Source organism: Heteronotia binoei, chromosome 16 (genome assembly GCF_032191835.1).
Source record: "Heteronotia binoei isolate CCM8104 ecotype False Entrance Well chromosome 16, APGP_CSIRO_Hbin_v1, whole genome shotgun sequence".
Classification (NCBI taxonomy): Eukaryota; Metazoa; Chordata; class Lepidosauria; order Squamata; family Gekkonidae; genus Heteronotia; species Heteronotia binoei.
The window spans coordinates 42,744,442-42,770,357 of NC_083238.1; the positions used below are offsets into that span (position 1 = coordinate 42,744,442).

General features: G+C 45.9%; 1 protein-coding gene across 1 annotated transcript in view; it reads left to right on the forward strand.

Annotated features, from left to right (window-relative positions):
• The window catches only part of ITGAV (integrin subunit alpha V), a 96,807-nt gene extending 72,819 nt beyond the window's left edge, over window positions 1–23,988 (forward strand). The window contains exons 21-30 of the mRNA XM_060257027.1: window positions 1,670–1,762; window positions 2,261–2,340; window positions 4,351–4,431; window positions 4,546–4,651; window positions 6,278–6,436; window positions 9,888–10,001; window positions 17,497–17,610; window positions 18,376–18,486; window positions 21,285–21,407; window positions 23,371–23,988. Of these exons, the coding sequence (XP_060113010.1) occupies window positions 1,670–1,762; window positions 2,261–2,340; window positions 4,351–4,431; window positions 4,546–4,651; window positions 6,278–6,436; window positions 9,888–10,001; window positions 17,497–17,610; window positions 18,376–18,486; window positions 21,285–21,407; window positions 23,371–23,466 (1,077 nt within the window). The 3' untranslated portion in view covers window positions 23,467–23,988. The remainder of the gene's footprint in view (window positions 1–1,669; window positions 1,763–2,260; window positions 2,341–4,350; window positions 4,432–4,545; window positions 4,652–6,277; window positions 6,437–9,887; window positions 10,002–17,496; window positions 17,611–18,375; window positions 18,487–21,284; window positions 21,408–23,370) is intronic.
• The last annotated feature ends 1,928 nt before the right edge of the window (window positions 23,989–25,916 follow it).

Below are 25,916 nucleotides of genomic sequence, written 5' to 3' on the forward strand. Positions count from 1 at the left end.
TGGGAAAGACAAAAGAAGAAGGGGATGGCAAAAGATGAGATGGCTGGACAGCATTACTAATGTGAATTTGAGCAGACTTCGAAGGATGGTGGAAGACAGGAGGGCCTGGCATGACTTTGTCCATGGGGTTGCAAAGACTGTGCAACTGAACAACAACAGAAACTTATTTCTGTATCTTCTCTGTCCCATGTGTAATTTTGTAAACCTCTATCATGTCACCCCTCAATTATTGTTTCTCCAAGCTAAAGAGCCCTAACCTCTTTAGCCTTTCTTCATAGGGAAGGTGTTCCACCTCCTTAATCGTTTTAGTCCTCATCCCATATGGTTTTTCCCTATCAGTAGTCGCCATGAGGAGCCCCGTGGCGCAGAGTGGTAAGCGGCAGTACTGCAGTCCAAGCTCTGCTCACGACCTAAGTTTGATCCCAGCAGAATCTGGGTTCAGGTAGTCGGTTCAAGGTTGACTCAGCCTTCCATCCTTCCGAGGTCGGTAAAATGAGTACCCAGCTTGCTGGAGGTAAAGTGTAAATGACTGAGGAAGGCAATGGCAAACCACTCCATAAAAAGCGTGCCATAAAAATGTTCCGAAAACAACCTCAGAGTTGGAAACAACTGGTGCTTGATTACCTTTATCTTATTAGTTACCATCTGCTTTTATAATAGAATGTTCATTGTTTTTATCTGCTGAATGTTTTAATGTTACTGTACATCGCTCGGAGGCCTGCAGCAGCAGGGACTGGGCAGTTCACAAATCAAATTGACGCTGCTGCTGATGGCGATGGTGATGTTGGTGGTGATGTTGATGTTGATGGTGATGGTGGTGATGGTGATGGTGGTGATGTTGGTGGTGATGGTGGTGGTGATGGTGGTGGTGATGGTGGTGGTGGTGGTGGTGGTGATGGTGGTGGTGATGTTGATGTTGATGGTGTTGATGTTGATGGTGTTGATGTTGATGGTGGTGGTGATGGTGGTGGTGATGGTGGTGATGTTGATGCTGATGGTGATGGTGATGGTGGTGGTGATGGTGGTGGTGATGGTGGTGGTGATGGTGGTGGTGATGTTGGTGGTGATGGTGGTGGTGATGGTGGTGGTGATGTTGATGGTGGTGATGGTGATGGTGGTGGTGATGGTGATGGTGGTGGTGATGGTGGTGATGTTGATGTTGATGGTGGTGATGTTGATGGTGGTGGTGATGTTGGTAGTGATGGTGGTGGTGATGGTGGTGATGGTGGTGATGTTGGTGGTGATGTTGATGTTGATGGTGATGTTGGTGGTGATGTTGGTGGTGATGCTGGTGGTGATGTTGGTGGTGATGTTGGTGGTGATGGTGGTGATGTTGGTGGTGGTGATGGTGGTGGTGATGGTGGTGATGTTGATGTTGATGGTGATGATGGCGATGATGGCAATGACCATTACTTCCCCCAAGACTTTCGGTGACCAAAGGGAAATTGCTCCTTCCTTTGTCACCCGTGGGAAAAGCTGCTTATATCCAACCCCTGATAGACGAACAGTAGAAGACAGCTTCATGTGTTCAACTAATAATATTTAGAAACTTTTGTGTGCATTGGAGGAAGTATATTTGGAGCTTTCTGTTACTTTCTTAGAGATGTGCAGAATGTGCTGTGCTGTTCTTGTTGTTTTTTTAAGAAAATCAACTTTTGTTCCCTTGCAGGCACTAGCCAGGCTGTCCTGTGCGTTTAAGACAGAGAATCAGACACGGCTGGTTGTGTGCGACCTTGGAAATCCTATGAAAGCCGGGACAAAAGTAAGAACGAGTGGCCTACTTACTAGTCTAGTCTTATTAGTGCCAGTTTGGTGTAGTGGTTAAGTGTGTGGACTCTTATCTGGGAGAACTGGGTTTGATTCCCCACTCCTCCACTTTCAGCTGCTGGAATGGCCTTGGGTCAGCCATAGCTATAGCAGGAGTTGTCCTTGAAAGAGCAGCTTCTGGGGAGAGCTCTCTCAGCCCGACGAACCTCACAGGGTGTCTGTTCCGGGGGAGAAGATATAGGAGATTGTGAGCCACTCTGATTCAGAGAGAAGGGTGGGATTTAAATCTGTAGTTGTTGTTGTCAGTCATCTATGTACAAAGTGAAAGGAAAGCTACATTGTGAATGCATCAAGCCTGTGTTTGCAGAGCAACCCGTATCTAAAGAGGGGCAGCAACACACACTGGGGCTTCTCCAGTTGGCAGAGTTGGTATCAGCCCACTGCTGTTTGCCTGTCACCTCCCTGACCTTCTGTTTGTTCTTTCGTGTTCAAGCTTTCGGCAGGTCTTCATTTCAACGTGCATCAAGAGTCCGAGATGGATACTTTTGTGAAGTTTGATCTTCAGATAAGTAGGTAAGGAGCGCTTACGCTGCATGCGATCTCAGAAGGTTGACCCAGAACCAACAGGCTGAAATTCAAAAGGGTTTTCAGCTAAATTAGGAAGAACTTCCTGAAAGAATGGTTCCTCAGTGGAATAGGCTTCCTCAGGAGGTGGTGGGCTGTCCTTCCTTGGAGGTTTAAAGCAGAGGCTAGATCTGGGGTGTCGAACTCATTTGTTATGAGGGCCAGATCTGACATAAATGAGACTGTGTCGGGCCAGGCCATGTGTGTCATAAAATGTAATGCTAGGTAGTGGAGATATAAACTTTAGGAAGGACAAATACAAAGATTTCTTAAAAACTTTAAATAAAACATGCTTAAAACATTAGCACTTGTTGGTCTTAAAGGTGCTTTCATTGTAGCTCGTTTGTGCAATCCAGGGAACTAGGCAAAGGAAGCTCTGGCTCTTTCCTTCCTTCCCCAGGGGACCAAGAGGGGGAGGAGCTTCAGCCCACAGAAGAAAGCAAGGCTTGGCTCAGTAGCTCTGCTGTGTGATTGAGAGAGCCTGGCAAAGCAAGCTATTCCTCCTCCCTTCCTCCCCAAGGGAGGAGCCTCAGCCAGTGGAGAAAGTAGAGGCTTTGCTCTGTAGCTCCTGTACTATTGAGCAAGCTTGCAAAGCAAGCTGATATGGAGAAGGAAGCAGATGACAGCCTGATAGGAGGGCCTCATTCAGCCCCCAGGCCACATGGTTGACACCCCTGGCCCTGGGCTAGATGGCCATTTGACAGCAGTGTTGATTCTATGACTCACTAAGAATCTAGACAGATTGTGAAATGGAGGGCAGGGAGGGATGAATCTGTGCTCATTTCTCATGGCCATTTCTTATATGCCCAGGGTAATTTTGGTTGCCACTTGGGGTCAGGAAGGAATTTTCCTCCAGACCGAATTGGCCCAGGAATCCTAGAGGGTTTTCTGCCTTCCTCTGGTCATAGAGCCAGGGGTTCATTGGGAGAGTAGCTGTGAATTTCCTTCATTGTGTATGGGATTGGACTGGACAGTACCTTCTAGCTCTACATTTTTTTTAAAAAGGTAAAGTTAGTCCCCTGTGCAAGCACCAGTCATTTCCAGCTCTGGGGTGATGTCGCATCATGTTGTTTTCATGGCAGACTTTTTACGAGGTGGTTTGCCATTGCCTTCCCCAGTCATCTACACTTTCCCTCCAGCAAGCTGGGTACTCATTTTACCGACCTCGGAAGGATGGAAGGCTGAGTCAACCTCGAGCCAGCTACCTGAATCAAGCTTCTGCTGATACCAAACTCAGGTTGGGGAGGAAGGGAGGAGGAATAGCTTACTTTGCCAGACTCTCTCAATCGCACAGCAAAGCTACTGAACCAAGCCTCTCTTCCTTCTATTGGCTGAATCTCCTCCCCCTCTTGGTCCCATGGGGAAGGAAGGAAAGAGCCAGAGCTTCCTTTGCCCAGTTCCCTGGATCACATAGGAGAGATACAAAGCAAGCACCTTAAAAACCAACGAGTGCTAATGTTTTAAGCATGTTTTAAGTTTTTTTAAAAGAAAATCTTCAATTGTGTTTGTGTCCTTTATGAAGTTTATCTCTCTGCTACCTAATCTTAAATAGGTACACACATGGCCCAGCCTGACATGGCCCGGCCCGACAAGGTCTCATTTATGTCAGATCAGTCCCTCATAACAAATGAGTTTGACACCCCTGGTATAGCCCAATCTCATCAGATCTTAGAAGCTAAGCAGGGACAGTACTTGGAAAGAGGGGCCACCAAGGAAGACTCTGCAGAGGAAGGCAATGGCAAACTACGGTACCTCTGCTTCTCACTTCCCTTGAAAGCCCCATGCTGGGGTTGCCATAAGTCAGGTGTGAATTGACAGCATTTTACACACAGACATTAGATTCCCAGAATGCTGTTGGAACATAACTTTCTCGTGATGGTGCAATGCTGTTGGAACATAGCCTTCTCTTCCTGACTTGAATCTAAATGTTCTCTCTATGCCACTGTATTATTTTTGCAGCTCAAACTTATTTGACAACCTAAGTCCAGTGATATCTTACCAGGCGGACCTGGCTATCTTAGCAGCTGTTGAAATCAGAGGGTGAGTCCTGGGTTTCCTGACATTTTACTCAGGGGCTTATTTTTCAAATTGTGTGACAACTAACACAGATTGTTCAGTTTCTGACTGTGACCGTGTGTTCCTTGACCAATGCAGTGTCTCCTCTCCCGATCACATCTTTCTCCCAATACCCAACTGGCAACCCAAGGAGAATCCAGAAACAGAAGATGATATCGGGCCTCTGGTTCAGCACATCTATGAGGTAAATCTTGTAACATTCACAGGGGTGGAATTCTAGGAGGAACTCCTTTGCATATTAGGCCACATCCCCCTGATGTAGCCAATCCTCCAAGAGCTTACAAGACTCTTTTTTTGTAAACTCTTGGAGGATTGGCTACATCAGGGGTGTTTGGCCTAATATGCAAAGGAGCTCCTGCTAGAATTCCACCCCTGGACATTAATATAAATCCAGCCCTCCCTTTCTTGATGCAGAATGTACATAAAGTTTCACCACGAAATGTCTTCATTTTTCTTTTTTTAAAAAAGAGACTCTCTTACTTTTCAGCAGCCTGAATAGCCCAGCTTAGCCCAGGTTCATCGGAGATTAGGAGCTAAACAGGGTCAATCACAGTCAGTACTTGGATGTGAGACCACTGAGAAAGACCAGAGTTGCTATGGAGAGGAAAGCAATGGCAAACCACTTCTGCTTGTCTCTTGTCTGGTGGATGGGGTTGCTCTGAGTTAATTTTAACTCAATAGCATCTCCTAGAAGAACTACTGGTTTTTATTTTATCCTACTGCACAGAATGATTTACATTTCCATGATGCTAAAACCGGTTGAACTCTGTATTCCCCCTAAGCTGAGTTAGTGTGAGCTAGTTCACAGCTTTTTAGCCTCCGGCTCACACATTTTCGTCTTAGCTCAGGAAAAATGGCCCCACAGAAAACTAATTTATGCAGCAGCTCACAACTTTAATGCCTGTCGCTCACAAATATCCCCCAGAGAGCACTGCGATCAGGGACAAAAAATCTGTTGTCTGCCCCTGGCCCAAAAGAAGCCAGGCTATGTATAACGAGATCCAGGGCTTTTTCGGTGGCAGCACCAGAACTTTGGAACACCCTCCCAGAAGCTAGAAGGGCCCTGCGGGATTTGTCTGCGTTCCGCAGGGCCTGTAAGACCGAATTGTTTAAACAGGCTTTTGCAGTTTGATTGAGAAAGGGCTGCCACCGGACATCCTACAGAATGCTGGCGATCATAGTCGAGAAGTCAATACCGCCTATACTGGACTGAAATAGCGCTATAGAATGGTTTTAAAGTGAATATATGTAAATTATGGTTTTATATGTTTTATTGGATTGATTGTTTTTATAATGTTGTGAGCCGCCCTGAGTCCGCTTGCGGAGAGGGCGGGATATAAATGGGAAGTAATAAATAAATAAATAAAGTAGAACTTTTGCTCACAAGACTCCACAACTTAGAGGGAGCCTTGCTGACAATGGAAAAATATTTTTGTCATTTATATTTGTATCACATCACTCAAGTTCCTCACATCTTAGGCCTTAGACAGCCATAATTCCACCCCTCCCAGCCCTCCAGGCTCCTGGTATCTACTATTGCCTCAGCTGAGTTGCTTAAGGAGCGATTCATTGTGTGCCTCAGGTTTTTTTAGAGGCCAGAGAGGGAAGAGAGATTTTCCACAGAAAGGCCTACAAAGGGGATGGGACAGACAGATCCTATGAGCTATGGCAAGGGGGCGTCCCTTGATCAGCAAAAGAGACAGGCCAACTTCTGGGGCCACAGCAACCAGATGCCATTGGAGGATGTGGCAAAAGCCAAAAGAAAATAGTCCCTCGTGGCCCATTTGCATTTCCATTTTTTCCTCTCTAGCTCAGAAATAATGGCCCAAGTGCCTTCAGCAAAGTGATGCTCAATCTTCAGTGGCCGTACAAGTACAACAATAATACCTTGCTGTATATCGTCCAGTATGAAATTGAAGGACCCATGAACTGCACTTCAGATATGGAGATCAACCCACTAAAAATCAAGGTAAAAGGAAGCTTAAAAAAAAAAAAACAGTGTTCCCTCTCTGCTGTTCTGGTGGGTAGATTCCAAGAAGTATCCTATTTGGGTGTGACCTTAGGGCAACTGAAACTTTATCCCCTGTTTTCTTTGATTGTATGTTGACTGTCCCTTTGAGAGATCTGTGGATATAGCTGGTGATAGCTTCTTAGGTTCCCCTTGTTTCTGTGCCTTTCCTGCTGGCTAATACTGATCCTGGTATTACTTTGGGTGTGGCTAAATTTCAGACAGCAGTGCTTTCTAGGAGAAGATGGAAACAGAAGATGGTATTGGTAAGACCGGCTCTGTGCTACACCACTGGAGTCACTGGATTGGACATATGACATATGAAGCTGCCTTATACTGAATCAGACCCTTGGTCCATCAAAATCAGTATTGTCTACTCAGACTGGCAGCGGCTCTCCAGGGTCTCAAGCTGTTTGCCTGCACCCTTTTTTTGGAGATGCCAGGGATTGAACCTGAGACCTTCTGCTTACCAAACAGATGCTCTACCACTGAGCCACCGTCCCTCCCCTTTATTTATTGTTAAATAAAGAATACCAGTGTCATGAAGCCACATCAGGGGAAGCCCTTGACCTCTGTGCACTGTTGTTGGCCCTCCAGAGGAACTGGTTGGCCACTGTGTGAGACAGGGTGCTAGACTAGATGGACCACTGGTCTGATCCAGCAGTTCTCTTCTGATGTTCTTAGAAAGGCCTCGGCCTCTCTGCTCTGTTGTTGGCTCTCCAGAGGAACTGGTTGGCCACTGTGTGAGACAGGATGCTGGATGAGATGGACCACTGGTCTGATCCAGCAGGGCTCTTCTTACGTTCTTAAGAACATAAGAACATAAGAGAAGCCATGTTGGATCAGGCCAACGGCCCATCAAGTCCAACACTCTGTGTCACACAGTGGCAAAAAATTTTATATACACACATACAATGTGGCTAATAGCCACTGATGGACCTGTGCTCCATATTTTTATCTAAACCCCTCTTGAAGGTGGCTATACTTGTGGCCGCCACCACCTCCTGTGGCAGTGAATTCCACATGTTAATCACCCTTTGGGTGAAGAAGTACTTCCTTTTATCCGTTTTAACCTTTCTGCTCAGCAATTTCATCGAATGCCCACGGGTTCTTGTATTGTGAGAAAGGGAGAAAAGTACTTCTTTCTCTACTTTCTCCATCCCATGCATTATCTTGTAAACCTCTATCATGTCACCCCGCAGTCGACGTTTCTCCAAGCTAAAGAGTCCCAAGCGTTTCAACCTTTCTTCATAGGGAAAGTGCTCCAGCCCTTTAATCATTCTAGTTGCCCTTCTCTGGACTTTCTCCAAGTCTTAGGCAAGCCTTGGCCTCTGTGCACTGTTGTTGGCCCTCCGGAGGAACTGGTTGGCCACTGTGTGAGACAGGATGCTAGACTAGATGGACCACTGGTCTGATCTAGCAGGACTCTTCTGATCTTAGGAAGGCCTCGGCCTCTATGCCCTGTCATTGGCCCTCCAAAGGAACTTGCTGGCCACTGTGTGAGACAGGATAGACTAGATGGACCATTGGTTTGATCCAGCGGGTCTTGTCTTATGTTCTTAGGAAGGCCTCAGTCCCTATGCCCTGTTGTTGGCCCTCCAGAGGAACTGGACTAGGTGAACCACTGGTATGTTCCAGCAGGGCTCTTATGTTCTTTATGTTCAGGGCATAAGATCTTATGGTTGCAGTTTTTTTAAAAAAATCATGAGTTCTGCCCCATTCCTCTGCTTTTCTCTTAATCCTTGGGCTATATATGATGTACTAAAGGGTGGAATGGAAAGAAAAGAGGGGAAAGCTCAAAAGGAATAATGATCGGAAATATATATAGTGTTTTAATGAATTAATGGTTTTTAATTGTAAGCTGCCTTGAGCAGGACTCTGAAGAAGTCCTGCACAGAAATACCCTAGCTAAATAAATTCTGTACAGCAACATTATACCCTGGTGAATGATTTCAAAACGGTATTGCATGCAGTTCTACAGATGATTCCCTGACGGACACATCTCTGTAGAGTAGATCGCATTTCTTTTTACAATTCTTTGTCAGATTTTTTGTTGTGATGCTGAAGAATTTCAAAAGATAGCTTTCATGTGTGCAATAAGCATACCTGAATTACAAGAAAAATGCCTTGTTTTGATTTGATCGGTCTAAGAGCGTCTTCAGTAGATCGAATGAGAGCCTTGGCCTTCTCTTTAATCGTGGCCAAATGCACTTGGTGGAGAATGCAAATGTGTTTTATTCCATTCCAGGAATAATGACATTTTTTAAGGGAAGCAGTGAAGTAATTCACTATATTTAGCAGAAGCCGTGAGTTATGAACACCTTGAGGATAAGAGTTGTATATCCGCTTCATGCATTTCAGATGCCATTAACACCTGCCTCCATCACACTGTTGAACAAAGATCGCTAGGGCACTGTGCCCAGAACTTCTGGTCTTGTGATCACACTGCCTGTGTTTTGTGCAGTCCCTTTGCTCTTGTTGGCAAAGTATGACAGGGCCTGTCTCTGTCACCCCATACTTTGGGAGTGTTTCCTTTTTCCATGACCAGAAGTTCCTTTCTAAAGAAAGGTAAGATTAGCACTAAAGTATGTTAGGGGAGAAGAGCCCCATGGCGCAGAGTGGTAAAGCTGCAGTACTGCAGTCAGAGCCCTCTGCTCACAACATGAGTTCAATCCCAGCGGAAGCTGGTTTAGGTAGCCGGCCCTAGGTTGACTCAGCCTTCCATCCTGCCGAGGTTGGTAAATTGAGTACTCAGCTTGCTGGGGGGAAAGTGTAGATGACTGAGGAGGCAATGGCAAACCACCTCGTAAAGGCTGCAGTGAAAAGGTTGTGAAAGCAACGTCACCCTTGAGTTAAAAATGACTGGTGCTTGCACAGGGGACTACCTTTACCTTTTTTATGTTAGGGGAGTGAGGGGGCTGAAGGACTGAACATAAGAGCAGTCATGCTGGATCAGACCAGCTGCCTCTAATCTGGAGAACTGGGTTTTGATTCCCCACTCCTCCTTCACATGAAGCCAGCTGGGTGACCCTGGGCCAGTCACGGTTCTCTCAGAACTCTCTCAGCCCCACCTACCTCACAAGGTGCCTGTTGTGGGGAGAAGAAGGGAAGGCGATTGTAAGCTGGAAACTCACAAATACCTCCCCCCTACACACCCAGTGACCCCTGCTCCATGCCCAGAGGATGGCAAAGAAAAACCTCTAGGACCCCTGGCCAAACTGGCCTGGTAAAAATTGCTTCCTGACCCCAAAGTGGCAATTAGCATTTCTCTGGACATGTAAGAAAGGGCAGTGAGAACTGAGCCCTTCCTACCCTCCCTCTCATGATCTGCCTAAGTTATTTTTTAAAAAGTTATATGTAAGTATGTACGTAAGTTAAACCATCAAACTTTTTCTTGATGCTGCCTTTCTAGATGTCAGCTACCGGACAGGATGAAAAAAACGAAACGTCAAATGGAGAAGACAACCGCGATCACCATGTCAACCGGAGGGATTTGAGCGCTGCCGAGGGAGATGTACAGACTTTGGTAAATGTCTTTGCGTTGCTTGCTTTGCCAGGAACCGTTTGCCATTATTCTAATTGTGGGGTGAGAATTTTTGTAACGCTTACTTTAGGAGCGTTCATAGGGCTGGTGGAAGGCACTGTCAAGTCACAAACAACTTGGTGAGCGTCACTTTGGGGTAGTGGTTAAGAGCGGCAGTCTCTAATCTGGGGAACTGGGTTTGATTCCCCACTCCTCCGCTTCAAGCCAGCTGGGTGACCTTGGGCCAGCTGTTCTCTCAGAACTCTCTCAGCCCTACCCAGCTCACAGGCAATGCTCCCTCTAAGCTGTGGAGTCTTGTGAGCAAAAATTCTACTTTGTGAGCTCCAGAAGAAGAACGCAGATTTATACCCCGCCCTTCTCTCTGAATCCGAGTCTCAGACTGGCTTACAATCTCCTTTATCTCCTTCCCCCACATCAGACACCCTGTGAGGTGGGTGGGGCTGAGAGAGCTCTCCCAGCAGCTGCCCTTTCAAGGACAACCTCTGCCAGAGCTGTGGCTGACCCAAGGCCATTCCAGCAGGTGCAAGTTAAAGTTGTGAACCACTGGGATTAAAAGTTGTGAACCACTGCATAAATCCGTTTGCTCTGGGGCCATCCTTCCTGAGCTGAGACAAATAAGTGTAAGCTAGCTCACACTAATTCATCTTAGAGGGAACACTGCTCACAGGGTGTCTGTCGCGGGGAGAGGAAGGGAAGGTGATTATAAACCACTCTGAGACGCCTTTGGGTAGTGAAGAGCAAGATATAAAAACAGACTTTCCTCTTCTTCTGCAACCCCATAGAGCTTTCAAGGTAAAATATGAACAGAGGTGGTTTGCCATTGCCTGCCTCTGTGTAATTTTAATCGTCATTAGAAAACCTTACTCCTCTCATCAGACTTTTTAAATGACTTTCTCCTATGTGGCCACAGTGGCATGAGGAAGATTTCCGTCTGTCTGCGTGATATGTTTTGGCCAGGGCTTTTTTTGTAGCAGGAATTCATTTGCATATTAGGCCACACACACACACACCCCGATGTAGCCAATCCTCCAAGAGCTTACAGGGCTCTTAGTACCGGGCCTACTGTTAGCTCCGGGAGGATTGGCTGCATCAGGGGCGTGGCCTAATATGCAAAGGAGTTCCTGCTACAAAAAAAAGCCCTGATTTTCCCTTTTTTATGGGGGGAAATATTAGAAAGTTTGTCCAATCTTAGAGTTCAGCAACATTTTAGAGTTCAGCAAAACAGGGAGTTTGAACAATGGAGCCCAGAAGCAAACATTTGTGGGGGTTTTTTGTGGGGGGGGATTAAGAAAGAAAGAGCACAATACAATTTAGAGGTTCTGGAGCTCCCCTCCTGTGAGCTCCTGCCCCAAATGAGGCCTGCACTGCAGATCTTTCACTGTACGCTTGGCACACACCAATGACACACTTCTCTCATCCACCTCTACAGCACACTCTGCCCCAGCACCGTCCTTCTCTGCCTCCGAATTCTGGAAGGCCATTTGAAATGCAACATACATTCCTGTCTGACAACAGCTCCTACCAGCATTTTTTTCTCTCCCCTGATTAGGAGGGAGGGCTGGCATTACCTCAGCTGCCGCAGTGCAGCCCGCAGTGGGTGTTAATGGCCCTCGCTCACAATGATTTAATGCCCTGTGTTTATTGGGCTTCGGATGCACAGGACGGGGCTGGCTGATTCACTGCCTGATTCACCGGGCTTGACAAATAACTCCTTGTCCCCAGCTTTTCCAGGGATGGGAAATGTCAAGGACACTGGGGGGTTCTAAAAGAGTGTGCTGACAACTTATCTTTTGATCTCGGCTCCCTCAGTTCAAGGGCGAAGCCTCCTGTGGTCCAAAAGTGTTTTATGAGTGTCAGGGAAGAGACATCATGGGTGAAAAAGAGAGGACCTTTCATCCTCTCTCTTATATTCCGCTTGACATTTTTAGTGCATCGTTGAAGATGAGGGTCTAGCAACACCAATCTGTGTTCAGAATTCAGGGCTCATTTTGTAGCAGGAGCTCCTTTGCGTATTAGGCCACACCTCCCCGATGTAGCCAATCATACAAGAGCTTACATTAGACCCTGTACTAAGCTTTTGGAGGACTGGCTATGTCAGGGAGGTGTGGCCTAATATGCAAAGGAGCTCCTGTACAAAATGAGCCCTCTGTGTTCTGAACATTGTCATTGTTACTTACAAACCTGAGTGGCTTTGGACATCCCCAAGGAACATACAAAGTTCCCTTATATTGAATCAGACCTTTGGTCCATCAAAGTCAGTAGTGTCTATTCTAGGGGTGGCCAAACCTGCTTAGCATAAGAGCTACATAGAATAAATGTCAGATGTTTGAGAGCCGCAAGACATGAACGTCAGACGTTGGAGGGAAGGAAGGAAGGAAAATAGATGAGAGGGAGGGAGAGGTGGAAAGAAAGCAACTTTAACTATAAATGCCTCCTCCAAGCTGGCTGGTGGGGTGGTGGGAGCTTTGAGAGTAACACAATATGTGTGAAAGAGCCACAGACTGGCAGCAGCTCTCCAGGGTCTCAAGCAGACGTCTTTCACATTACCTGTGACCTGGTCCTTTTCGCTGGAGATGCCAGGGATTGAACTTGGGACTCTCTGCCAAGCAGTTGCTCTACCACTTGGCCACAGCCCCTCCTCAAGGAACGGCTAAGGAAGTGATTTGTTCTTCCCCTCCTCTAGATTCAAGTCCAGTAGCTGCTTAAAGACCAATGAGATTTTCAAATTTTAGGCTGTCAGGAGGAGTCAAAGCTCCCTTTGTGAGATACCTTTGACTCTTGAAAGCTTCCGCCTGAAGAAATCTTGTTGATCTCGAAGGTGCTCCTGGCAAAACTCACTAAGCAGATCTTACGTTTTACACTGGGCTGCTTGTTCTAGAAAAAGAGGAAGGAAAGATTGGATTTATATGGTACCTCAGCCTTCACGCGGAGTCTCAGAGCAACTTATGATCTCCTTTCCTCTCCCCTTCCCACAACAGACACCCTATATGAGGTAGGTGGGGCTGAGAGAGCTCTGACTGAGAACTGGACCGATTCCTCACTAGCCTTGTGCCGCTCTCTCTCCTCTTCTCTGTGGGGCTTCTGTTGGATTTCACACTGTCTGCCCTGGGGCAGAGGACCTCTAAAGCCCAGTTTCTGTTAGCCATGTGAAAAAGGCAAAGTGAGTTGCAGTCCTGGGGCAGATAGTGTGAAATCCGACGGAAACCCCGCAGAGAAGAGAAGCATGAGAGCAGCATAAGGCTAGTGCGAAATCGGTGCTGCTCTCTCTATGTTTTTGTCCCCACTATCTGGTCTCAGTCCTGAATTATTGCAACTCCTTCCAATTCGCACTTGAATGTCCATTCTGGCCATGACATTTAATATGAATGTGGATCCCAGCACTTGGTTTGGTGCTTCTTCAACTAGGTAGGATATACCAACATCTGCACTAGTGGTGTAGCGGTTAAGAGACATGGACCTTAACCTGGAGAACTGGGTTTGATTCCCCTCTCTTCACATGGAGCCTCCTGAGTGACCTTGGGACAATCACAGTTCTCTCAAAACTCTCTCATCCCCACCTACTTCACAAGTTGTGGTGAGGGGACAGGAAGGTGATTAGAAACCACTGAGTCTCTTTAAGATAGAGGAAAGGAAAGGTCCCCTGTGCAAGCACCAGTCGTTTCCGACCCTGGGGTGACGTTGCTTTCACAACGTTTTCACGGCAGACTTTTTATGGGGTGGTTTGCCATTGCCTTCCCCAGTCTTTTACACTTTCCCCCCAGCAAGCTGGGTACTCATTTTACCAACCTCAGAAGGATGGAAGGCTGAGTCAACCTTGGGCCGACTACCTGAATCCAGCTTCCGCCGGAATCGAACTCAGGTCATGAGCAGAGAGTTCAGATCACAGTACTGTAGTACTGCTTCTTTACCAGTCTGCGCCACAGGGCTGCTGTAAGATAGAGAGAAATGGGATATTAATAACCTACTCTTCTTCTTCTTCTAAAATACCATCAGCATTTTACATTGAAGAAGTGTAGGTTTTATACCCCATTTTTCTCTACCCTGGGGAGTCTCAAGGCAGTTACAATCCCTTTCCCTTCTCCTCACACTTTGTGAGGTAAGTGGGGCTGAGAGAATTCTGAGAGAGCTGTAGCTGGCCCAAGGCCACGTACCTGGCGGCATGTGGAAGAGTGGGGATTCAAACCCCATTCTTCAGATTAGAGTCCACTGTTCTTAACCACTACACCAATCTGACTCTACCACGTTGCCATTGCTAGCAGCTGTCAAGAATCTTAGGTGTGCCTTTTGTGTGGCGGCTAAAACTGAGAACCATGAAATTCTCGGCTTACATTTCAACTCAGTCATGTGGTCCTTTGGCCACCTCGGACGAGCTTTTATTCTCTCACTTTTATCGTCAGTGTGTGGTACTAAATGATAATTTGACGCTGATGATTATTTCATTAATTACCCTTTGCCCTTCTCCAGAGTGGTGTGCATATTTTTCCTCAGAAAGCCTCCCACCCAAGTAGCTGACTGAGCTGCATTTCCTAAGCTATAAACTATAGAACTGAATCATGTGGCCTTTAGGCTGGTCTTTTGACCTGACCTGCTAACCCCAGTACTGACCTATTGGTAAGTATTGATGGGATGACGCTAAAATAGAATGCCATCAACGTTACTTTTTATTTTCGGTTATTGCTTGGCCAGAGAGCACCCAGGGGTCATCACGAACATTGTTTGTAATGAGAGCTATTTGTGAGTAATGGAAAATGTCCCAGGCTCCTCCGCTTCACCCTAGAGACAGAACCTGGGCTAGGAAGAGTGCCAGAAAGAAATGGAAGAGCATATTCTGTTGAATTATTGGGAAGACATTTTTCAATCTAAGTCTAGGGCTGAGTTAGCTGCTTTACTTTAAACAGCAGCAAAAATCTTGATTGCACAATTTTGGAAAAAAAAACAATTCCAACAACAAGATTGTGTTTTTTTTTTAAAGTTTGGGACATAGTTGTAAATGATAAAATTACTTCTCAAATCGAAGAAGATGAGGATGATGATATAGGTTATATCCTGCCCTATACTCTGAATCTCAGAGTCTTAGAGCTGTCACAATCTCCTTTACCTCCCTCCCCACCCCACAACAGACACCCTGTGAGGTGGGTGGGGCTGAGAGAGCTTTTTACAGCAGCTGCCCTTTCAAGGACAACTCCTGTGAAAGCTATGGCTGACCCAAGGCCATTTCAGCAGGTGCAAGTGGAGTAGTGGGGAATCAAACCCAGTTCTCCCAGATAAGAGTCTGCGTACTTAACCACTACACCAAACTGGCTCTCAAACTTAGCTGCAGAAAACCCACAGAAATCATCTAAATTAGTTGGGGAAAGGTTTACCTTTTTTCGGTATGTAACAAATGAGGAAAAACAAATACTGTGTGTTGCCTACAAAATATATCGATTTTTTAAATTGAAGCATGTAGCTACATCATTAAATAGTATTTCTTCTATGCAAGGATCGTTTTTTTGTTCAAGAGATGATAACAGATGCTTTGACTCGTATTTGGGAGAACTGGGTTGGATTCCCCCGCTCCTCCACATGCACCTGCTGATGTGACCTTGAGTCAATCAGGTGCTGCTGGTCTCAGGTCTTGTTCTTGTACTGCAGACCAATACTGTCATCCTGATCAAACTACCTTGAAACAGGCCGGACTGATTTACAAAGATTAATTGTGGATTTGAACCTTGGAGAAACATCGACTGAGGGCTGACATGATAAAGGTTTACAAGATTATGCATGGGATAGAGAAGGTAGAGAAAGAAGTCCTTTTCTCCCTTTCTCACAATACGAGAATTCGTGGGCACTCAATGAAATTGCTGAGCAGTCGGGTTAGGATGGATAAAAGGAAGTCTTTCTTCACCCAAAGGGTGATTAACACGTGGAATTCATTGCCACAGGAGGTGGTGGCAGCTACAAGCACAGACAGCTTCAAGAGGGGATTGGATAAACATATGGAGCAGAGGTCCATCGGTGGCTGTAAGCCACAGTGTATTGTTGGAACTCTGTGTCTGGGGCAGTGATGCTTTGTATTCTTGGTGCTTGGTGGGGGGGACAACAGTGGGAGGGCTTCTAGTTTCCTGGCTCCACTGATGGACCTCCTTATGGTACCTTTTTTTTTTTTTAGCCACTAGGTGACACAGAGTGTTGGACTAGATGGGCCACTGGTCTGATCCAACATGGCTTCTCTTATGTTCTTCTGTGACACAGAGTGTTGGACTGGAGGGGCCACTGGCCTGATCTAACAGGGCTTCTCTTATGTTCTTATGTGACGCAGAGTGTTGGACTGGAGGGGCCACTGGCCTGATCCAACAGGGCTTCTCTTATGTTCTTATGTGGCACAGAGTGTTGGACTGGATGGACCACTGGCCTGATCCAACATGGCTTCTCTTATGTTCTTATGTGACACAGAGTGTTGGACTGGAGGGGCCACTGGCCTGATCCAACATGGCTTCTCTTATGTTCTTATGTGACACAGAGTGTTGGACTGGATGGGCCACTGGCCTGATCCAACAGGGCTTCTCTTATGTTCTTATGTGACGCAGAGTGTTGGACTGGAGGGGCCACTGGCCTGATCTAACAGGGCTTCTCTTATGTTCTTATGTGACACAGAGTGTTGGACTGGATGGGCCACTGGCCTGATCCATCATGGCTTCTCTTATGTTCTTATGGGACACAGAGTGTTGGACTGGAGGGGCCACTGGCCTGATCCACCATGGCTTCTCTTATGTTCATATGTTCATAACTGTAGCCCAGCACCTGGCAGCAAACTGTCAAGTATCGATATTTCTCAATAACCAGTCTTTTGTTGTTGAATCAAAAGTTGCTTTATTGTAGAAACTCAGAAGCTTTACCAAGGACAGAATCCTTGGAAGTAATGAGCTATACCTGGTTACATAGTTACTATATAGGATTACTTCAAAGGATAGTATACCGATGCAATTTGAGTTAGGGGTTCCAAGGTTACGACATAGTATCTCTTTTATTACTAAAGAATTTAGGCTATTAAAAACATCTCCCTTTCTCACACTTCTCCGAGACCTGATAAGAACTGTCTGTGAATCTGGGGGAGAGGCACCTCACAGCTTTACCAGCCAGGCTGTAGCATAAGCATCCTTGGGCTAGATAGATTTACTGCTTGCCCAAACGTTGTAAAGAGGAGGGGGGCGGGGGATACTAGTGGCCTGCTCTCTGTCTAAGAAACCATCACGGCACTTAGAAATATGCATTCTTGACACACTAACTGTGTCATGAGCAACTGGTTTTTGTGGGGTTTTTTTAAAATTGCACCATGACTTCTGAAAGCTTTCTAAGCCCCTACAGATCACTGGACAAGGTGTACAAATCCAGAAGCCATGAAAGTTGTGAAGGATTCTGTGCCACCCGACTTGTCAGAAAACAAAACGGGACGTGAAAACCATTGTAAATTGTTTGTCTCTTGTTTTAACTTCAGGGCTGTGGAACTGCAGAATGCTTGAGGATATTTTGCCAAGTTGGCCGCTTGGAAAGGGGAAAGAGTGCAATTCTGTATTTAAAATCCCGCCTCTGGACTCAGACCTTCATCAATGTGAGCATCTGTTGCTGTTTTACTACTCCTACCATCTCCTGGAACATCTGGATTGGGGTTCCCAGCGTGGTGCCTGTGGACACCATTCTTGATGCCTGCCAAGTGTTTTTATAAAGTGGGTAGGGCTCTTGCCCAGCAGGGCTTCTGATTTGGTAATGCAGATCCGATTGGCTATACAGATTGTTTTGTTGTCATCTGCTACCACAGCGTTTGCTTTATTCTTTCTCGCCCCTCTTTCCCAGTGAATTTTTAAATTACCTCTCTTCTCCCCTGTGCTTGGGCTTCCTTTGTGTGTGTGGCTCCACCTCCTGTGGAAGCCATTTTGTGGATTGTTCCGCCTCTTGCAGCAGCCATTTTTAAAAAAATTCAGAATCAAACAAATACAAACCGGGTTTATGTAACAACATAAAACACGTTGACGACAACAACAATAGAGGAACAGGCAAAAAATACAGTACAGATCTTAGTAAAAGGCTGAGCAAGTGTAATTCTTCGGAAGTGAATTTTTAGCCATTGCATGGTTTTCAACATAATGAAAAAAAGGAAACTATTTTTTAAAAAATTCAAATGAAGGATTATCAGCAGTAGAGATCTGAATGGAGCTCTTTTCCATGGCCTGGTAGTCCCATATCTGCTGCAGCCATTTCATGGTTGCTCCTCCTACCCTGTGTCAGAATTCTAAAAGTGCCCCACAGGCTGAAAAAGTTTGGAGACCCCTGAAGTAGATCATGCTCTGATATTCCTTTCATGTCCTTCCCTTTGCAGAAAGAGAACCAGAACCATTCGTACTCGCTCAAGTCGTCGGCATCCTTCAGCGTGATCGAGTTCCCATACAAGAATCTCCCCTTTCCTGAAGATGTTCACAATTCTACAATAGTGAGCTGTTTGATATTTGGAATGGGTTAGACCCACAGCGGCATAATTAAGCTGAAAAGAATAGGCAGAATGACGAGTTTCCACCATGTTTTAATAGCTGATATTAAACGGCGCAGCGTTGAATGAGTTTGATTTCATGCTGCTTAAGCTTTTAATTAAATTTTAGCCTTCAATTAAAAGCTTTAGATGAATAGCTTGATCTTTGCATTGTTGTTTTAGTAGGGCTGGCTCCGGAGCCCCCGTTAGCATTTTGGCACGGCAGCCTGATAGCCAGACAGAGCGAGCCACAAATCATAGGCACCATAATCCTCGGCGCATTGGCTTGAAAGAAGGCCCCCCCTGGGTTCAGTTCCTGAGATGGTGCGAGCCCTGCGGGACCTGAACCAGTTCCGCAGGGCTTGCAAAACATTTCTTTTCCAGCTGGCTTTTGAGATAGAACTTGATTAATCCAACGAATGGACATCTAGCCATCTTGCGTACACTATGATACAGTATTTTAGCACCATTTTATATATTTTAACTATTTTAAATAATTTATTTGTGACTGATATATTTAAAACTGTTTATCTTGTTTTATGTGAATCATGGGATCCCCATGTCTGTTAGCCGCCCTGAGCCCGCCTGGCGGGGAGGGCGGGATATAAAAATAAAATATTATTATTATTATTATTAGTACGGCTTTCCTCCCAGGCCTGTGTGCACATAGGATACCAGTTGATCTAGCTTCTTAAAGATCACTAAAGCAATTTGCAACATATAACGATTAAAAGGCGCCAGATCACGGAATAAGGACTGAAAGATGTTAAAAGCAAAAATCATTCCAAAAAGTGCTCTTAAAAAATACATTTTTTGGAGTGTGAAATGTGCCTGTTGTCTTCTAAAGATTTCAGATCTGGGCACAATGCATTTTTTTTTTTTGCTTGATTCCATGGCTGTGTTTGCTGGCGTTAAGTGTATGTCCAGGGAGTGAAAAGGGGCCGTGCCAGCACATGATGCAGTGTTGGCTTTGTGTTCGGAGCACAAAGGGATGCACCAGGAAAATGTTTACAGTTGGGGTGGCAGAGGAGACGCTGGGGGTCACTCTGGGCTCGGAGGGGTGCCCAGGCATTGCCACCACCAGGTAGGTGTCGGGGCCTGGAGCCACACTGGACTCGGCAATGTGGGGAGAAGTGGGGCTCCCCCTGCAAGTCTCACAGAAGAAAAAGAAGATAGTGGATTTATATCCCGCCCTCCACTCCTAAGAGTCTCAGAGCGGCTCACAATCTCCTTTACCTTCCTCCCCGACAACAGACACCCTGTGAGGTGGGTGGGGCTGAGAGAGCTCTCCCAGAAGCTGCCCTTTCAAGGACAACTCCTACAAGAGCTATGCCTAATCCAAGGCCATTCCAGCAGCTGCAAGTGAAGGAGTGGGGAATCAAACCCGGTTCTCCCAGATAAGAGACTGCACGCTTAACCACTACGCCAAACTGGCTCTCCAGGCCCCCACTTGTAATAGGAAAATAGTTGCATGAAAGTTTATGGGATCTGTAAGTTCTGTGTTTTTTAAAAATGAAATTTTGCACCAAAGCAATCCTACTCCCGTATGGTCAAGTCTGTAATATGTTTGTTCAGTCGTGTATTGATAAAATGGAAGAGAGGAGAACACTGTAAGCTGCTTTAAGTCCCCCAGTGGCGAGAAGTAAATAAGTAAGATTGAATAAATTAATAAAATAAATAAAATAAATAAAAATAAAATTATTGGATTTTGCTTGGAGAGGGGCAAGCTAGGCAGAACACCAAAGCTCCATCACTCTCCCCCTATTATCTTGCTCAGCGAAATCTCAGGCTTCTGAAAGATTAACAAACATTACTGGTGTAGACTTTCAGACAAGCGTTCCAAAACATGGAAACATGGGGAATAGGAATTATAAAATTTTCAGGGGATTTAATTGTGTAATCAAAACAAGATTCTGGGGGAAATTCTGCATTCTCACAGAATCATGATGTACACAAAAGTCTTCCTTATCAGTTAGGAAAACCAACCTTCCTTCCTTCCTTCCTTCCTTCCTTCCTTCCTTCCTTCCTTCCTTCCTTCCTTCCTTCCTTCCTTCCTTCCTTCCTTCCTTCCTTCCTTCCTTCCTTCCTTCCTTCCTTCCTTCCTCCCTCCCTCCCTCCCTCCCTCCCTCCCTTCCTTCCTTCCTTCTTTCCTTCCTTCCTATCTACACATATTTATTTCACTTCATTTATGCTCCATCTTTCTCCCCTATGGGGAAACAAAACGGCTTACATCTGTTCCTCATTTTATCTTAACAATAACCCTGCAGAGTAGGTTAGAGCTGAGAGAGTGTGACTGGCACAAGAATACTTTCATGGTAGAATGGGGATATGAATCCAGATCTCCCAGATTCTAGCCCAAAACTCTAACCACTGTACCAGACTGGCTGTCATGCAGTTGTGGATGTGATTGTGATAAATGTTCAAAGCTTGTCATTGACTCCATGATACCCTGACCAATTTCACACCAAAGCTTCTTCCGGTTGGAGAGCCCTTTTGTCCCCTGCACTTCTCTCCATTTTCACACAAGCTGCCGTGGAGCTGCGAGTTGGTACACCGCTTTCTTGCAGCAAGCAGAAACTGCTTGTAAGAGGATCTTGCTTGCCATAGGAAAGCGGCGTGCCAACTCACAGCTCCGTGGCAGCTTGTGCAAAAATGAAGAGAAGCACCGGGGGCAAAAGGGCTCTCTACCTGGAACAAGCCCAGTGCAAAATCGGTCACCCTCATGTTGTTTCTTTCTAAAAAATGTTTTCTTTTTGCTTTAGGTTACCACAAATATCTTGTGGGGTATCCAGCCAGCTCCCATGACAGTGCAAATATGGGTAATCATATTGGCTGTTCTAGCTGGACTACTACTTTTGGCTCTCCTGATCTTTGTAATGCACAGGGTAAGTGGTGTAGCTCATTAATTTTATTTTTGTTTTCCTTTTTTTAATTCAGTGCTGATGTCAGGCCCTGGCCTTGATGGTTCAGGCTAGCTTGATATCACTGGAACTCAGAAGATAAGCAAGATCTGCTCTAGTTAGCATTTGGATGAGAGATTAACTAAGGAAGCCCTGGGTTGTTATGCTGAGGCAGGCAATGGCAAACCACCTCCGTTCATCCCCTATCTTGAATAATTGAATCAGAGTTGGAAAGGACCTCCAGGGCCATCTAGTCCATCCCCCTGAACAATTCAGGGAATCCCTGAGAAGGAGTGTTATGCCATCATAGAATCATAGAGTTGGAAGGGACTTCCAGGGTCATCTAATCCAACCCCCTGCACAATGCAGGAAACTCACAAAGACCTCCCCCTAAATTCACAGGATCTTCATCGCTGTCAGATGGCCACCTAGCCTCTGTTTAAAAACCTCCATGGAAGGTTTTTAAACCTTCATATAGGCTTTGGGAAAGTTCAAACTGTATCTTGGGGCAGGCACTTCCTGCTAAGAACTGATCACTCTCCTCTGCAGTGGCTTCAGACCACCAAACTGACAGATCTGGCCATACAGGATTTTGACTTCAGGGTGGAATACATTGCTGGGTCTGAGAACAAGGTGGCAGGTGCCCTGTCTAGAAGGACCTGCCATGATGAGTGAAGTTGATGACTTGTTTGTTGACCACTGTTGTGTATATGTTAAGGTTACATTTAAGAATGGCCATGCACAGCCCACCTCTGGTGTGCAGACTGCATCATTGGGGATTGTGATGGCTGGACCCCATGATTTGGTCTGGTGAGGGGAGGAGTGTCATGATCTGGGCTGTGCCTTAGAAGACTCCCCCCACACACCCCCAGTGACACCTGCTCCACACCCAGAAGATGGCAGGCAGGAAGGAAGGAGGGCAGGAAGGAAGGAAGGCAGACAGGAAGGAAGGAAGGCAGGCAGGCAGGAAGGAAGGCAGGAAGGAAGGTTGTTGCCTGACCCCAAAGTGATGAACAGCATTTCCCTGGGCGTGTAAGAAAGGGCCATGAGAACTAAGCCCTGATGCACTGTACTTAGGATTGCATTGGCCTTTATGTTTATAGAGGAATGAGGTATGCTGTGATTTTGATGTCCCAAGCTAGCCCAGTCTCATCAGGGTTGGGCCTGGTTAGTATTTGGATGGGAGACCATCAAGGGTTGCCACACAGATGAAGGCAATGGCAAACCACCTCTGAATATCCAAAAACCCCACAGGGTTGCAATTAGTTGGCTGCAACTTGACTGCAAAAAGAAAAAGAGAGAGAGAGAGATGTATCAAATTAAAGCACTAGTGTTTGGCTCATAAGAGTTGGAAGGGACGTCCATGGTCATCTAGTCCGACCCCCTGCACAATGCAGAAAATTCACAAATACCTCCCTCCCTCCCACACACAGTGACCCCTGCTCCATGTCCAGAGGGCAAAAAACCCTACAAGATCCCTGGTGAAACTGGCCTGGAGAAAATTGCTTCCTGACCCCAGAGTGGCAGTCGGCATTTCCCTGGCACGTAAGAAATTGGCTTGGATCCAGTAATGTGCAAGCAGAAGGGAAAATGTACTTAGTGCAGTTCCAGCTGCCCAACTAAGTAGCGTGACAACTGCAGCAACATGTAGCGCTTTGACATATTTTTGAACAAAACCACTGCACGCATATGACTCAACAGAATAGACAACAGGCGGCTCACCTGATTTCATTTCATTTCCCTTTGAAATGGTGTCAGAAGAAACACCCTGTGCTTGCACACACAGAAAAGACAGCGGGGGTAGGACTGCTTTCGCTTAATGCAAGCAGACCGGCGATGAGGAATAATTTTAGCACTTCCATCTGTGTGCACATGGAAATCTGCCACACCTGTGGGTTTTGCTGATTTGTTCCCATCCTGGTGTTTTCTCTTTCTCTCTTCAATACAGATGGGATTTTTCAAAAGGGTGCGACCACCCCAAGAGGAACAAGAGAGGGAGCAGCTACAGCCCCACGAAAATGGAGAAGGGACATCAGAGGCCTAAGCAGTGTTTTAGCTGTGCCATTTACTGAAACCCTTAAAAAATTGCCAACGTCTTCCTTTTCCCTGTCAATGGACAGAGAAATCCAGAACTGCACTGCAAAGCGTCCCTTGAAGATTGGGAGTGGTCTTGTCTTAACTGCAGAATCCAAGCGATGCATTTTAATTTCCCTGATCATTAATTATGTTCACGCGTATGACTAATACTTGAGCACCGATGAGCGTATTTTAGTGCCACGATTTTTCTTACCCAGCCTCAGAAGGCAATTTTTTTAAAAAAACGTCATGAATTGATAGAACTTCAGCGGTTACAGAGATGGCATTTAAAGTGTGCCCACCTGCAGTTACTACTACACCGGTTTAATGAGCTCTGTGGACATTAACCGTCGACTTGCACTCTTGAATGTTCCCAACTGGACTTTCCCAAGGTACTTACAAGTTCTTCAACGTACTCACTTGCCGTTACATTTTGCTTCTAAGCCAGCAATATCTAACTATCCAAAAGATAACATTGACTTCAGTGATCTTCAGTGCTGATGGTTTTATCGTAGATGAGGACTGTGCTATCTCTGTTTTATGGTACCCACTTAAGGAGCAGCTGACCGGTTCACAGAACAATTAATGTGGAAGATGCGCTTTAGTTTCCTGGTTTGTTACGGGAGATCAGCAGACTTTTTAAAAGAAATTCAAAATCTCCATGGTCCATGGCAACACAGGTTGATTCAAGTTGAGAGCCAGTTGGTGTGGTGGTTAAGTGTGCAGACTCTTACCTGGGAGAACTGGGTTTGATTCCCCCACTCCTCCACTTGCAGCTGCTGGAATGGCCTTGGGTCAGCCATAGCTCTGGCAGGAGTTGTCCTTGAAAGGGCAGCTGATGTAAAAAGCTCTCTCGGCCCCACCCAACTCATGGGGTGTCTGTTATGGGGGGAGAAGATCGAGGAGATTGTGACCACTCTGAGATTCAGAGTGTAGGGCGGGATGTAAATCCAATATACATTCTTGGAACCATGTTTTAAAAACAACTTTCCCAAAGTACACGGGACACATGAAATATGCTTCCACATGCAACAAATGGCAGCTTCGAGTTTTCTGCATTTAAGGAAATCCAGATTCTATGCGTGAAATTCCAAATTCTGCATCCAGAATAAATCATGCAGATTAAATATAATTTCCTGCATAGTTTAATTGTGTTTTCAGAGAGGTTCAAACAGAACAGGACACTTTTTAGCAAAAAGTGGTTATCGGAGAACCATCAAGACAGGAACCAGAGAGAATAGGGTTGCCAATCCCCAGGTGGGGGCAAGGGATCCCCCGGTTTGGAGGCCCTCCCCCCGCTTCAGGGTCATCAGAAAGAGGGGGAGGGAAATGTCTGCTGGGAACTCCATTATTCCCTATGGAGATCGATTCCCATAGGGTATAATGGTGAATTCATCTGCGGGTATCTGGGGCTCTGTGGGAGTTGTTTTTAGAGGTAGAGACACCAAATTTGCAGCACAGCATCCGGTGCCACTCCTCAAAACACCCTCTAAGTTTCAAAAAGATTGGACCAGGGGGTCCAGTTCTATGAGCCCCAAAAGAAGGTGCCAGGGCTCTTTTTCTAGCAGGAGCTCCTCTGCATATTACGCCACACACCCCTGATGTAGCCAATCCTCCTGGAGCTTACAGTAGGCCCTGTACTAAGAGCCCTCTAACTTCATGGAGGATTGGCTGCATCAGGGGGCATGGCCTAATATGCAGAGGAGCTCCTGCTAGAAAAAGAGCCCTAGAAGGTGCCCATATCCAGTGGAGGGAAGACATTTAAAAGGTGTGCAGTCCCTTTAAATGTGAGGGCCAGAACTCCCTTTGGAGTTCAGTTATGCTTGTCACAGCTTTGCTCCTGGCTCCACCCCCAGATATTTCTTGAATTGGACTTGGCGACCCTAAGAGAGAGGGATGGGTGTGATCTTGACAGCCTGTCCTATTCGAGGCAAGGAAACATAAGGATGGGAAGTATTAAGAAGCTGGTTGGAGCAGAAGCCTCTGCCATTTGCAGACCAACCCTATCCTGTTTCCACAGGCCTTTCCCAGACACTCCACACACGGTTTCAAGCTCTTCTCCACAACTGTGAGATGTAAAAACTTCCTTCTTAAACTTCCTTCTTTTAAAATCCATGTAGATAGATCCAAGTGGGCAACTGTGTTGGTCTGAAGCAGTAGAGCAAAGCAGGAATCAAGTTGCACCTTTAAGACCAACAAATTTTTATTCAGAACCTAAGCTTTCATGCGCATACCTGATCCCCTCGTCTGATGAAGTGTGCTTAAGAGAGCGCACGAAAGCTTACATTCTGAATAAAAATTGGTTGGTCTTCAAGGTGCAACTTGATTCCTGCTTTATTTTAAAATCCAGTATGAGATAGTGTATTTCTGATTCACAGAGGCATCCTACGGTTATGCAAAAATCTGCACATCCCAGTG